General features: G+C 52.7%; 1 protein-coding gene across 2 annotated transcripts; it reads left to right on the forward strand.

Moving 5' to 3' along the window:
* The first annotated feature begins 325 nt into the window (after positions 1-325).
* Positions 326-14,847, forward strand: TRPV6 (transient receptor potential cation channel subfamily V member 6). 2 transcript variants are annotated; one of them, XM_003929795.4, is made up of 15 exons: positions 326-710; positions 7,922-8,019; positions 8,180-8,302; positions 8,680-8,817; positions 9,101-9,199; positions 9,355-9,530; positions 9,973-10,119; positions 10,196-10,408; positions 10,714-10,800; positions 10,900-10,976; positions 11,224-11,389; positions 11,757-11,823; positions 12,188-12,456; positions 13,555-13,661; positions 14,050-14,847. In XM_003929795.4, exons 1-15 carry the CDS (start codon positions 583-585, stop codon positions 14,330-14,332), a joined length of 2,178 nt encoding a protein of 725 aa, XP_003929844.1. In that variant the 5' UTR covers positions 326-582; the 3' UTR covers positions 14,333-14,847. The 2 variants fall into 2 exon arrangements, with proteins under 2 accessions (XP_003929844.1, XP_010338708.1); XM_010340406.3 differs by lacking the exons at positions 326-710; positions 7,922-8,019 and having other exon boundaries at positions 8,214-8,302; positions 8,685-8,817.
* Positions 14,848-14,863: the final 16 nt, after the last annotated feature.

Below are 14,863 nucleotides of genomic sequence, written 5' to 3' on the forward strand. Positions count from 1 at the left end.
TGGGAAAGTGGGGCGCTCCCTCCTGGCGGCCCTCAACCCTGGGAACGGCCTGCCCTGACCCCTCCCCTCTTCTCTCACTGCCTGAAGTCTCTCCAGGTAGGTCACGGGGTGTCCTGACGTCCAAGGGAGGCCTCGCCAGTCTCTTTGAAGGTCTCCCCGGTCACGTCTGGCCTGGGGGCAGGGAGAGAGACCTGGGTGGAGAAAGAATTGGAGTTGGCACAAGGCCCCCTTGGTAGGCAGGTCTGCGGCTGGCCTGTCTCTTTAAATCTCAGGTAATTTGGGAGGAGGGAGGGAGTGTCCCTGCAGCTCCTCCGGCTCACTCCCAGCGGGAGCTCCCGACAGGCCAGCCCTGCAGAGTCCTGGCTGGTTCTGCCAAGTGTAACAAACTCGCAGTCCTCTGCAGCCTGGCTGGGGCTGCTGGGAGACTCCCAGGGAACTCGTCACGAAGGCAGGAGACAGGAGACGGGACCTCTACAGGGAGAGGGCGGGCCGGCCCTTGGGGGGGCCGATGTGGCCCCAAGGCTGAGTCCCGTCAGGGTCTGGCCTCGGCCTCAGCCCCCCAAGGAGCCGGCCCTACACCCCATGGGGTTGTCACTGCCCCAGGAGAAAGGGCTAATTCTCTGCCTCTGGAGCAAGTTCTGCAGATGGTTCCAGAGACGGGAGTCCTGGGCTCAGAGCCGAGATGAGCAGAACCTACTGCAGCAGAAGAGGTAAGACCCCCTTGGTCTGCGCCCCTCCCCACCGCCCCAGGCCTGTACCTCTACCCCTCACCCCTCCCTCACCTCCTGTCTTTTTTGGCACCTCTGGCTAGACAGATGGTGCGCCCAGGCCCAGACTGGCTCCTTGGGAGCATTTTGTCTCAAGATCCTCAGCCTGTAGGGCTGGTGAGAGAGGATGGAGCCGAGATGGGCACAGGTGTTCACTATCATAAGATCTAATTCGATTCTGCAGGCCTCTTGTGAGTACGTCTCTAAGGCCTAGGCGCTTTGCTGGACTTGTGAGGATAGGGCCTTACGGAGGGGACGGCGGGTGAGGACAGTGCCTTCTGTATCTCGACTCCCTGCCTCTAGCACAGTCTCTCTGGCAGGAACACATAGTATACATATGTTCGCATGAAGGAATGAATGAATGATTGAATGAAGCAGAGAGAACTGCAGACACTAGCAACCAGAAAATAAGACAAAATGTGAAAAAGTTGCCATTCCGGTGCATTTGTCTCATCAGAGATTGACTAAGACCCTGCTATTTGCCCAGCACTGGGGGGATATGAAGACTCACAAAGCTCATACCCAACCTTGGGGTTGATTTCTCTCTCTCCGGGCGGGTTGGGGTTGGGGGAAGTGGGTCAAAATAACAGATGTTCCTAGGCCCTGTGCTCCCCCACTCTCATTCAGGCGGTGGAGTTTGAGACTCTAGAGTTTAAGCCCTAGGGAAGTCCGCTGGCTGCTTCCAACCTCTGAAAACTTCCCTAAACCCATTTGCTGCTTTCTTCACCATGGCAGCTTGGAGTACAGAGCCAGAGATGAGGGGGAAATCGGAACTCAGGGCTATCCCTACATGTGGTCTCTGGTAGATTTCTCCACCCAGTTGGTGGTGGTCTAGAAGGAAGTCCTGCCTGTTGGGGCTTTCCCTGGGTCACAAAGGAGGCAGACACCATGTCTGTTCATAGAGGAAAGCCGAAGTCTTGGTGTCTTAGGGTTTTCCTCTATCCCTAAGAGAAGGAGCCTGTTTTAGCCTGACCGGGGAGGCTGCCTGGAGGCCCCTGTGTTTTCTTTTGCTGAAGGATTCTGGGCTGGAGCTGTACTCTTGCTGTGAACCGTGGTTCCGTCTCTCACTCCAGCCACCCACCTCTCCCCCAAGGCCTGGGAGAGTGGGGACTGGAGTACATGTTTGGCCGATGACATCTTGGGACAACAGAATGGCATTGTTGTCAGACAGTCGGTCATCGTCACTGTCTTCACTCATCCTCTTCGCACTTTTGGGACCCCAGGGCCGGGGGAGCCAGGCACAGAGTACACAAAGGCCTGGGGGATTGGAAGGGGTGGTGGAGATACCCTGTGTGCGATGTCAGGGGAGAGCAGAGTGGAGGCCTGAGCTGAGCCTGGCTGGGAACAGGCTGCTTCCGCATGTCCTGTCTGCCCCCACCGTTCCTCAGGTCGTATGGGGGCCACCTCTGCAGCCTTTGGCTAGAAAAACTTGATGCCACCCTCGGGAGGGATGCCCTCTCCCTGCCCTGATCTCCCCAGTGGCATCCATACTTTCTTGGGCTTCTTTTTCCTGGATATCAGGTATCCAGAGCAGTGACTCCCCTTTGGATGGGCACTTCCCAGAAGGATGCTGAAATTGCCTGCAAGGGGAGTTTCCTAATCTGTGCCGTCAACCAAAGAGAAGGCATGGGGGCAGTGAGATAAACATGGGATGACTACGTAAACAGGAACAATATGGACGAATGAGGGGTGAGCTAATGGGAAGGTGTGCGCCATGGACTGAGAACCCAGTGTGGTGCTGGTTACTACACATGCTTTATCTCCGTAATCCCAGTAACCATAATGAAGGTGGGTCCTGTTATCCCCCTACAAATGGAGCAGGCCCACAACCCCAGAGTAAGTAAATGGTGAAGATGAATTTGTTCCAAAGGGGACTCACAGGGAGAACTGTGGGGTGGGATTGGGTGTGATTCCAGCGGGTACAGGATGGCCTCATGAGAAAGGAAGGCTTTGAGGCCTCCCCAGGGTGACTGGGAGCCCAGCACTCCCCTCTCTCTACAGTAGACGCTTCTTGGAGCTTAGCATGCAGCCCCCTCTGCTTAAATCTACATGGTGGGGATTCAAGTTGAGCTCTCAACTTTCTCCCATTTCTTCCAGGTCATCTCTCCCTTGGGCTTGGATTTTCTCACTTCCTGATATTTAATGCATTACATATTTATTGAACATCAGACACCTCACCTTTCTGCAGAAAATGAGTATGACCCAGTCCCTGCCGTCAGGGAGTTCTCATCCCTATGAGCAAAGTTTACTGACAGGCAGGTACTTGGGCTAAAGGTGAGCTTGGTGGATATAGACGTGTTCTGGAAGCACAGAGGAGAAAGTGTGAGACCTGATTCCGGCTGCTGTGGGGTGTGCTGGGCAGCTTCATGAGGCTGCCTACCCTGAACCCCACTCCCGCCCCCATGCTGGCACTCTGTCATCTAAGGAGCAATTTGGAAACAAGGCCATGTTTGCTGGAGCTCGGGGTTAAACACCTGTGAACTATGGGAATCCAGTGTCTGTAAAGTCAGTCCTGCGCTTCTCTGGTATGTCGTGCACTCCTGCCTTGGCAAATGCTTGCACACATGCCTGCTTGCAAATGCACAGATGTCTACTTATGTGCACAAAAGGAGCTATGACTCTTAGGACGGAAGCCGATTCCAAGTCTTTCAACAACCACTTTGGCTTCCTGATCCCATCGCCGGGAGCCTGAGCTGGAGGGAGGTGGCCCGCCGTGTGCCTCCGCCCCACACATTACTGCTCTTTCCTTCATTTGTGGTCACTGCTCAGGCCTGCCTACCCCCCAACCCCCAAGAAAAATCAGGAGGAGCCATAAAACTAGAAGAACCACATAATTTAGTGGTCAGAGCCCGAGGCTGGATTCTTGGCCAAGCATCCTGCCTTTAACTCTTGTGTGATCTTCTGGCAATGATTTGGTCATGCCGCCTCAGTTTCCTTTTCTGAAACCTGGGAGAAATATTTGGCCTGTGTTAGAGGGTGGTAAATAGCACAAGGGATCATGAGTGAGATGCTGCGGGAGTGAGTGGGGTCACGAACTTCACCCGCACTGCACTGTATCACCCAGGAATGCGAGAGGCCATGCAGTCCGAGCAGCCAGCCATGTCGCGTACCAGCCCCATCCCTGCCCAGAGGGCACACTCCCTGCTGGGAAAGAGAGACCAGTGGGACCCGTGCCTGTCTTCTCTAACTCCTCTTCCAGCCCTGATTAACACTGAGAATCGTGACCAAGAAATGGCCAGTGGGGCACGGGTCCTGCCTCTGTCTCTGATTTGCTTCCTCCATCTGTTACATGAGCAGATTTAACTCAATTTCTGGGGGGCTTTCTGGCTCTAAAAATCGTATTTGAACTTTTCTCAGGAGTCTCGTGATCCTGCCTTGCTTCCCAGCAACTAAAAGCCAAACCGGACTCATGCACACGGTACACACATCTACGAAGATGGAGGTGCTGATTAGGGCATGGGATGGAGGAGCCAGAGAGAGGAAGTCAGGAATCCTCCCTTGGTGGCTCAGAGGGAGGCCATTGATTTGTTTGCTGAACAAATAATGTGCTAGATTTTATGCCAGGAACCCCTTAGTTGATTTTCACCAGTCTAATATTGAACTAGACCATTCAATTTTATTATAATTTGTTATCCAGTAAAAGAAAACATTCTAGAATCCGAACATACCTTTTATATTGTTACAGTTTCTGATTTGCTCTATAATCTCTTTTGAGTGCTTGATCAGTGAGTGCTTAAAAGGCCTCACCTTTTTAAAAATTTCTCCTTTAGTTGAGTATTTAATGAGCCCTAAGAAAACATTTTTATGTATAGGAAATTTCTGATTCCTTTTAGAGTGAAGATTTCTTCTCAAATGGATTGTGAATAATTGTACCTCTGAATCAGGGTTTCCTCACCTTGGCACTAATGACATTTTGGACAGGATAATTCTTTGCGGTGAGGGCTGTCCCTGTCCTTGACCCCCATGTTGTGATCTAAACTCCTGTGATGAGTTTCTACCAAAAAAACTATTTGTCCCCCAAGCACGGGAATCTCTGGGTAAGTCGGCTCTATGCACCTCCTTCAGTGACCCCAAGGAGAGAGTCAGGTGTTTGGGGGGTCAGCCTTACTGCCAAGCAGGTGAGCTAAGGCTTTCTCTGCTGTCCCCTTGTGGACAGATAGTGTTATTGCAAGTAATGGCTCAGCCTGATACCCCAGTCTAAACCCATCCACACACTGGATCCCCCTTTTTGCTGGATTCTGGAGTTTACAGTCAGAGGAGGCTAGTTCTCTACAAACCTTGCTGGGTTGGGTCATCAGCTGGTTCTTCACACAGGGTGTAGTCTGACTAGGTGCCAGATAAAATACAGGACGTTCAGTTCAGTTTGAATTTGAGATAAACACCAAATAAGCTGCTAGTGTAAGTGTATCCCCAATATTGCATGTGACATGCTTATTCTAAAAAAAATTGTGCATCTAACATTCACACTTATCTGAGCATGTTGTATTTTTATTTGGTAACTCTAGCAACTCTAGGTCTGACGGTAGCTTTTTGTTTTTCCTAGGCCACTAGGGTGTCAGCAGAGGATAAAAAAGGAATTGACAGGGAATGGAGGCCTCTAGGGGGCACTGGCAGATAGTGGAAGCGTACTGGAGGAGAGCAGAGAAGGGATATAAAGATGAGTAAGTGGCTGGTCTCTGCCCTCGAGGACCCTTAGTACAGAGGAAGAGACAGATGCATAGCAATTACAGCCCCCAGTGAAAGATGCTGAAATAGAAGGCCACAGGAGAGAGTGAAGAACTTTCGCATGCGTGTGTGTGTGTGTGTGTGTGTGTGGTGCTAGGGATGGGTTTTCCCCCAGTCTAGGGTGTCTAGAGAGGAGGGCTTTGTGCATATGGTTGAAGTGGCGGTGATGATTAGGGGGATGCAGAAAACACCTTTTGAAGTTGCGTCTGAACACCAAGGGTACTTATATGCTTGCTGAAGGTTGGCTTAGGGGGCAGCTGATGAAAATAATGAGGAGGAGCAGTTGAGCCAAACCACCTTTTGGTATTGCTGCTGATTCATTCACTCCACAGATGATGTCAGTGGGCATTTACACCATTCTGGGTGTATTTCTAGCCATAGGCACTGCAGAAGACACAGTGAACAAACTGGTGGGCTGGGGGAGTTGGAGTCTAGAAGGAAGGAGCCCCATGGGCACAGACCTAGGGAGAATGGTGTGCTCTGCAGTGCTGAGGCATGATAAGACCAAAATGCCAGGAACAAGGAGTGGGTGGGAAGTGCAGGGCGTGGAAAAGCAGCCACACAAAGACCTTAAAGAGCTTCTGTGTTCCTTCCTTAGCAGCTGAGGACCCATTGGACTTTTGCATTTGCCATTTAGAAAGATTATCTCAACAGCATCGAGAAGGATGGATGGGGGTAGATAGGGTACAGGGAAACTGGTGAAAAGAATATTTTGTTAATCTTGGGCTAGAGAATGAGGACATGAATTAATGAAGTTTAGCAGGAGCAAGGAGGTAGGGACTGAAAGGAGAGAGAGCTTTCCATGTTGAACCAACAGGACTTGGTGGCTGCTGCCGTGCATGGGGTCCAGGGCAGAGGAGATGAGTGAGCTGATGTCTTCTCTCTGATTGTCCTTCTACCTCCAGCTATGGAGTCAACTTCTTGTCACTGCCAGCGCTTTAGAATGCAAGCTCCTGTCTATGTCGTTTTGTGTATCACATGACTGTCAAACTATGGATAAATAGAGTTACTTCATTTACTCCCATAGAAAGACCAAATAGCTCCAGGGAAAGAGAGAAAATTGAATCAAAGGAGACCATGTGTCTTAGCTGGGGTAAGTTCTAATTTTAAAAGACATTTTTTAGCACACAGTGGGGATAAGAATAAAGAGATGATCTGGGGAGTCAGAGAAGATAATTTGGCCTAAAACAAGTGAGAAGTGGATAAGTAAGGAGAGACTAATCTGACTCAGGTACAAAAAAGGGATCCATGAATCCCAAATTGGGTAAACCCAAGAAGCATCAGAGAGCAGAATGGGAGCATTCAGATTCACATGAAATTCAATGAACCAATCCTCTAGATTGGATTCTCTTTTTTCTCTGCATCTATCATTGTTGGCCATAGTTTATGTCTTAGGGGCCAATAGCCAAAATAAAGTAGCACCTGAAGCCCTCTCGACAGCTGGTCTGAAAATGATGGAGAATGCTGCTTCACAAGCTTTAATGTGAGCTGTTTGGAAACTGAGATCCCTGAGCTGGTCTCTGATTTGTTGACACCAGTTTTTGCATGCAGGGTCCAGGTGCAAATAACTACTGCCTTGAGTGCTTCTCAAACTTTCCTATGCACAGGAATCAGCTGGGAATCTTCTTAAACTGCAGATTTGATTTGCTAGGTGGAAGGGTTGGCCTGAGCATTTCTGTTTCTTAGAAGGGCTCACGTGCTGCTGCGGATCTAGAAGGAAGGCCGTGGGGATGATGTGAGAAGAAAGATGAGAGACAGAAAGGCAGAGACAGAGAAAATGAATGAATGAGTGAATGAATGAGTGATCACCTAGGAGGAAGGGAAGCCTGGAGCCAGCCTTGTTCTTATGGGCCACTGTTCCTTTGTGTTAAGCCCTGAAGATGCTATTGTTGGGAGGGTATCAAAGTGTTCTGCTGAGAAGGTCGAGTGGGCAGAGGATGATGCAACAGAAGTCCTGCTAGCCTCTGTGTGTGACTTCCTCCGCAAATATGAGACAGGAATTCCTTGCACCCCTCAGTCCATGCAAAACAAGGCTTATCCTAGAGGGCAATCTCAGGGCACCTGGTGAGGGTCAAACAGGACCACTCCAGGGGTGAACTGGCTAGCAGGTAAGCACATGTCTAAGTCGAACCCCTCCCTTCCGTACCTGAAGTGCACTGATAATGCATGCACACGCAGTACATTCTGGCCCCAGGCCCCGGGGGGTAGGAAGCCAGTTGTGGACAGTCTCAAACACACGGGCAAAAAGTTGATTCATGTTTACTGACTGTAAAGAGAAAAGACATCAGTGGCCCCACCTGCCTTGACTGAAGACCTTGAGGTTCCTGATGCAGAGCCACACACATCTGTGTATAACGGAGTGAAGCCAGGGCCTTTCCCTCCGCAACTATGCTCCCTGCTTCCACCTTTCCTATTCCATTCCTCTGTAGGATCTGGGAGTCTCCTCTCCTTCTAGCTGCCAAAGAGAATGATGTCCGGGCCCTGAGCAAGTTGCTCAAGTATGAGGACTGCGAGGTGCACCAGAGAGGTAGGAAGCAGACCCTCAGCACCGTGTCCTAGGTGAGCCCCACACCCACGGCCTCCCAGGAGTGCCCAGGACCTTGTGCTGTGCTGTTGGCCTCTGAATCTATTGCCCCCTAGCCCCTGTCCCATGGAAGACACGTGACCCACCTCTCTGTAAATGCCAGGAGCCATGGGGGAAACTGCGCTGCACATAGCAGCCCTCTACGACAACCTGGAGGCCGCCATGGTGCTGATGGAGGCTGCCCCGGAGCTGGTCTTGGAGCCCATGACATCTGAGCTGTATGAGGGTGAGGGGCCCATGGGCCTAGGGTGGAGAGCAGGAGCGAGTGGTTGGGTATTTCAAGTCAGTCTCTGTGGTGGATAATTTGGGAAAGACAAAGAGGGGGTCTGAGTCTCCTACTCTTTTTTCTCTTCTCTGCCTCCCTTCTTCCACGTCAGTCCTGACTGCACATCACTAGAATGCCTGCCCCCTGAAATGCCAGGGGCCTGGAGAAGTGGAAGAGATGGGCGGCAGCTGGAACCCCTGGGAATCCTGAACACCCAAGGGCTCCCTGTTCTCCATCCCAGGCTGCCCCCGAGGGAAACAGACCAGGGGTGCACATGGGAGGGACCCCATGCAGGATCCTGGGGACATAACTGTGACTGACGGCTGTCTCTGGGCCAGGTCAGACTGCACTGCACATCGCTGTTGTGAACCAGAACGTGAACCTGGTCCGAGCCCTGCTTGCCCACAGGGCCAGTGTCTCTGCCAGAGCCACCGGCACTGCCTTCCGTCGAAGTCCCCATAACCTCATCTACTTTGGTGAGAGCAGGGCTGGGCTTGGAGGAGGGGCAGCTGGAGAGGTGGGCAAGGCAGAGGGAGGCCAGGCAGAGGAGGATCCCACCTTCAGCTCTATCTGTTGGGAGGGGCAGTCCTTCTAGGGCTTAATTAGGTGAGGAGCCAATTTCCCCCACCACCCTTCCTCTGGTTCTGCCCCAAGCCTTGAGCTGAGATGGGGAGGAGGAGAAGGCTGTCACTTGGGGGAGACTGCCCACCCCATCCTCCGTCCTGCACTCTCCTGCCATGGATCTCTCTGTGTCCCCAGGGGAGCACCCTTTGTCCTTTGCTGCCTGTGTGAACAGCGAGGAGATCGTGCGGCTGCTCATTGAACATGGAGCCGACATCCGGGCCCAGGACTCCCTGGGTAAGAGCTGGGATGGGGAGGGAAGCCGGGATGCTGCAGGGAGCCAGGGGCAGGGTGAAGAGAGGGGCTGGGATCTTCAGGAAGACCCCCCGGTGGGGATGGGGACGTCAGGGACATTAGGCCAGTGGCCACATGATACCCTGTGTCCTCCCCAGGAAACACAGTGTTACACATCCTCATCCTCCAGCCCAACAAAACCTTTGCCTGCCAGATGTACAACTTGGTGCTGTCCTACGACAGACATGGGGACCACCTGCAGCCCCTGGACCTCGTGCCCAATCACCAGGGTCTCACCCCCTTCAAGCTGGCTGGAGTGGAGGGTAACACTGTGGTGAGACACACTCCCCATCCCTGAAGTGTCTTTCTAATGACCCTCAACCTACCCCGCTGGCCATGGGAGAAATAGAGGTGAACATATGCTTAGACAGAAACTTTTCAACCCCTTTCACTCTTGCTACCTGTTCCCTTTCTTGCCCACTCTTTTTTCCCTGAGGCATTGGGGGTTACACAGCCTAGATCCCGTGCTGGGATTGTGTGTCATAACCCAGCCCACCTGCCCTTTCATTCCCCAGAGCAGGGCCCTACAGCTTCTCATCTCCCCTTTCCAAACTCTGGAGGGAGTCGAGGGAGAGGACAACCTCTAAGCGCTGTGGTCAAAATTAAAGGGCAGCCACCCTCTCCAGGGGTGCTGCCCTCCTGCATGTGCATCCCATTCACACTCCGTGACCCTCACATTTGCTTACTGCTCCTGAGTCACCTCCACTTTCCCTTAGATGTTCCAGCACCTGATGCAGAAGCGGAAGCACACCCAGTGGACGTATGGGCCACTGACCTCGACCCTCTATGACCTCACGGAGATTGACTCCTCGGGGGATGAGCAGTCTCTGCTGGAACTTATCATCACCACCAAGAAGCGGGAGGTAGGGCTTGTCACAGCAGGCTGTGGCTGGGGAGGGGTGTCAGGGTCTCTGAGCTGCCTGTTCTCTTTCCGTTCAGGCTCGCCAGATCCTGGACCAGACGCCAGTGAAGGAGCTGGTGAACCTCAAGTGGAAGCGGTACGGGCGGCCGTACTTCTGCGTGCTGGGTGCCATATACCTGCTGTACATCATCTGCTTTACCATGTGCTGCGTCAACCGCCCCCTGAAGCCCAGGACCAATAACCGCACGAGCTCCCGGGACAACACCCTCTTACAGCAGAAGTTATTTCAGGTGACACCCTCGGAGGAGCAGATCAGCAAGGCAGGACTTGGGTCTCTGCTTTTTCTCAGACCCGTGTCCCTTCCCTTCCTCACACCATTTCTCCTCTCGTTCCAGTCTCAAATACATGAGTACAAACTCCAAATGCATACCCACAGAAACATACATAGGCTCTTACTCTGAGAACAGAGCTTGAGAAGAGCCTCACCTCACAGATTAAAAAGAATCTGCTGGGGCTGGTGACCCTGGGCACCATGGAAACCCAGGGCAGATGCCTCAAAGCCCTGAGTGTTTTGACCATTCTTCTCCCCTCTCAGGAAGCCTACGTGACCCCTAAGGATGACATCCGGCTGGTGGGGGAGCTGGTGACTGTCATTGGGGCTGTCATCATCCTGCTGGTAGAGGTGAGGTGTGGATGGAATCTGGGCGAGGCTGTCTGCCCCAGGAATCCAGCCTGAGTTCCGGTCTCTGAGTGCCTTTGTGTCTCCCTGACTTCTCTTTAGATTCCAGACATCTTCAGAATGGGGGTCACTCGCTTCTTTGGACAGACCATCCTTGGGGGTCCATTTCATGTCCTCATGTGAGTTTCCTTCCTCTCACTCCCATCCCTTCCCCCAACAGGGCTCCAGTTGCACTCCCTGGATTCCTGACCTCTCGAGAACTTTAGCTCCAGAGCTCCCTCTCTAGTGCTGTGTGAATGACCCTGTGCCTGGAGTGTGGGGAGGCTGAGTCTGCATGTGTGGGCACGTTCCCAGCTACATGCTTGCTGTCGGGTCCCCAGGATCATCCCAGCCCTCCCCTCATCACCCGTCTCCCTGCTCCCCCAGCATCGCCTATGCCTTCATGGTGCTGGTGACCATGGTGATGCGGCTCACCAGTGCCAACGGTGAGGTGGTGCCCATGTCCTTTGCCCTGGTGCTGGGCTGGTGCAACGTCATGTACTTCGCCCGAGGATTTCAGATGCTGGGCCCCTTCACCATCATGATCCAGAAGGTCAGTCCTCCCCCCATGCTCCCTAGAGAAAGGCCCCAGAGTGGCAGTCAGCAGACAGTCCCATCAAGGGCCGAACAGTAGACATTCCAGGCTCTGCAAGCCACACATGGCTTCATTGTATGTTTTTTTTTTTTCTTCTTCTTTTTTTTTTTTTTTTAAACAATCCTTTAAATATGGAGAAACTCTTTTCAGTTCAAAGGCCACACCAAAACAGGACAGGTAGATCTGGCCTGCAGGCCATAGTTAGCCAATCCCTGTCCCAGAGGGTGGAGCTGTGAGGTTTATCGGGATTAGACCTGTTAGACGTTGGACAGGGCAATTGCTTGGGGAATGTATGCAGATGTTCTCTGCCTCCTGCTCCCTCTAGATGATTTTTGGTGACCTGATGCGCTTCTGCTGGCTGATGGCTGTGGTCATCCTGGGCTTTGCTTCAGGTAATCATCTGTCCAGGATCAGAGGCCACGGCAGGGAGGAGATGAGAAAATCTAGGGGGCACTGGCTCGGGCTAAACTTGGGGAGGAGGATTAATGCAGAGATCAGAGAAGACCATATAATGTCAGAGGATGGGACGTCTTTCGGAGGTGAGAAGAATCAGGAGTGTGAGGGAGAGGTAGCTCTTGGGATCAAGAAGATGAGGCTCGTAGAAAACTAGGGACTTAAAAAAACCCAAAGTCTGGAGCACTGCAGGGCTGGTGATACTGAGATGAAGGGACCAGGATGGACACAGACGTGGAGCCCGGGTGGGCTGGTCGCCTGCACGGTTGCCATGGTAACCCTCACCCCCCTTGGGTGGAGCAGCCTTCTATATCATCTTCCAGACAGAAGACCCGGAGGAGCTGGGCCACTTCTACGACTACCCCATGGCCCTGTTCAGCACCTTCGAGCTGTTCCTCACCATCATCGATGGTCCCGCCAACTACAACGTGGACCTGCCCTTCATGTACAGCATCACTTACGCTGCCTTCGCCATCATCGCTACGCTGCTCATGCTTAACCTCCTCATCGCCATGATGGGCGACACTCACTGGCGAGTGGCCCACGAGCGGGATGAGCTGTGGAGGGCCCAGGTGAGCCCCCTGGTGGCTGGGAGGGCTAGGGCACCTCCTCCCCTTCCTACCAAGGAATCTGCCAAACTCAGGGACAGGCGGAATCTCTCGACCCTACTTACATTTGGACAGTTGTGGCAAAGCAAGCAAAATCATGCAGAGTGCACAGAAGCACTGATTAGCAATTCAACCGGGCAATACTGGAACCGCTGAGAAGAATGCCTCACAGTTTTCTCAACAATTAAAAGCTCAGTGTTTTCTAGAGGAATCAACAAGAAATAAATCAACAGAAAATAAAGCTAACGGTGGCTAAAACTGCACTCAGTACATTTGGTTCCCAAATGAAAACTGGAGTATCAAGTCTTCTTGATAATTTTTAAGTCTGCAAAAAATTGATGTGGAAAGTTGGATGTGTTAAAAATAATGCCACAAAAACTTCCTGTAGTAGCAGAAGCTATCTTCAGCCCAGAGCTTCAAGATAGGGAGAGGATCATGTGATGAATCAAATCCTCATTTAAAAAACACCTAGAAAATAATTTATCTAAAAAAATCAATTCAGCAAAATAAAAATGGAAATTTCCCAAACTGGAAGGCGTTTAACTGTGGTGTGTAGAAAACAGAGTGGAAAAACGAAGCTGGGAAATAAGGTCCGCTCAGGAAAATATTTTCTCCAGAAATATATATTGATATTCTAAGTGAGATTTTTATATTGCTAAGTGACCTTTATGTCTGGAGGGTCAAAATATCTAGGAGCCCTTAGGAGGACCCCTTTCTATTTGCTTTCTCTGGTTCCTGTGCTCCTGGGAATGGGGCTTCTGCTTCCTTTCTCCTGCCTCTGGCCTGGCTGTGTCATGGATGTCAGGTCATTGGGTAAAGAATTGTTGGCCTCAAGCCCTATCAACTCTCTCCCGCTGAAGAGGGTCAACAAAGCCAGCACCACCTCCCAGATCCAGGGGCATCGTTCATCACCCCCCGGGAAACCACGAGCTCGCACGTTTCCTTGCCATTGCTAGACTGTTACCCTTTGCCCGCATCCTCTCCTCCTTCTCAGTCTGCAGTTCTCATTCCTCTGTCTGCACCCAGCCTCATCTCTGACTTCCCCTTTGTCCCTATACGCAGATCGTGGCCACCACGGTGATGCTGGAGCGGAAGCTGCCTCGCTGCCTGTGGCCTCGCTCTGGGATCTGTGGACGGGAGTATGGCCTGGGGGACCGCTGGTTCCTGCGGTGAGTGACGTGGGGTGGTGGGGGGTAGGCATCCCCTGAGAAGACTCATCGGCTGGGTGTCCCTCTGCTCAGACAACATCCTGTTCCTGGGGTCCCCGAGGACGCCTGGGTGCTCCCTGGGCTGTGTGCTTGTTGACTGAGCTGCTGAGGAAGGGGCCCCGTTTGGAGCCTGGGCTTCTCAAAGCATCTAGGGAGCCTGTGGGAGAGCTGCTGCTTCCTGAGGCCTGGCTGCCAAGGGGCCAGGGACCCAGGCATCCACCGAGGGTCCAGAGAAGGGGAAAGGCCAGCAATGGCGGGGATGGGGAGACCAGGGGATGAGACACAAGCATCCTTCTGGGATCTTCTCTTCAAGTCCTGGTTGTCTCTGAAGTCCGCCTGCATCCCACAGGGTGGAAGACAGGCAGGATCTCAACCGGCAGCGGATCCAACGCTACGCGCGGGCCTTCCACACCCGGGGCTCTGAGGACTCGGACAAAGACTCGGTGGAAAAACTGGAGCTGGGCTGTCCCTTCAGCCCCCACCTGCCCCTTCCTACACCCTCAGTGTCTCGAAGTACCTCCCGCAGCAGCGCCAACTGGGAAAGGCTTCGGCAAGGGACCCTGAGGAGCGACCTGCGTGGGATAATCAACAGGGGTCTGGAGGACGGGGAGGGCTGGGAATACCAGATCTGACTGTGTGCTGTCGCTGGGCTTCCCGGAACGTGCTCTCACTTTCCTGGGAGCATCAAACAAAACAAAAACCAAACACCCAGAGGTCTCATCTCCCAGGCCCCAGGGAAGAAAGGGGAGTAGCATCAATGCCAAGGAATGCACGTGAGAATCCCTCTCGCAGCCTGGGGCAGACGGAGCCCAGCCCAAGCACAGGACTGGCAGGCGTGAGAAGCTCTCCTGCAGCCGGCTCCTCACCCCTTCCGACAGTAGCACTGCACGTCAGAGCACTTTAAAAACAGGCCAGCCTGCTCAGACTCAATCTCCACCCCAAGGTCATGGTGGGGGAGAGAGAGAGAGAATGAGAGAGAGAGAAAGAGCACCCTTCCCAGGGCACCAGGCAGGTGCAGGGAGGCACAGAGCTTGTGGAAAGTGTGTATGTGTGTGTGTGAGAGAGAGAGAGGATGGGCTCTGGGCTGGGGTGGAGTGGGGCTAAGTCTTGCCAATTCCACCTTCAATAAAGTCGTTCTCCGATCCCTGCCCAGCTCCCCTTCT

The sequence above is a fragment of the Saimiri boliviensis genome, chromosome 10 (assembly GCF_048565385.1).
Source record: "Saimiri boliviensis isolate mSaiBol1 chromosome 10, mSaiBol1.pri, whole genome shotgun sequence".
Taxonomy (NCBI): Eukaryota; Metazoa; Chordata; class Mammalia; order Primates; family Cebidae; genus Saimiri; species Saimiri boliviensis.

What these genes read in the sequence shown, in the direction of transcription:
- TRPV6 (XM_003929795.4), top strand. Translation starts at nt 583, where the DNA reads ATGGGGTTGTCACTGCCCCAGGAGAAAGGGCTAATTCTCTGCCTCTGG. An exon ending in TCATCATCCTGCTGGTAGAG is followed by an intron (nt 10,801 to 10,899) that starts GTGAGGTGTGGA and finishes ACTTCTCTTTAG; the next exon opens with ATTCCAGACATCTTCAGAAT. An exon ending in CATCCTGGGCTTTGCTTCAG is followed by an intron (nt 11,824 to 12,187) that starts GTAATCATCTGT and finishes TGGGTGGAGCAG; the next exon opens with CCTTCTATATCATCTTCCAG.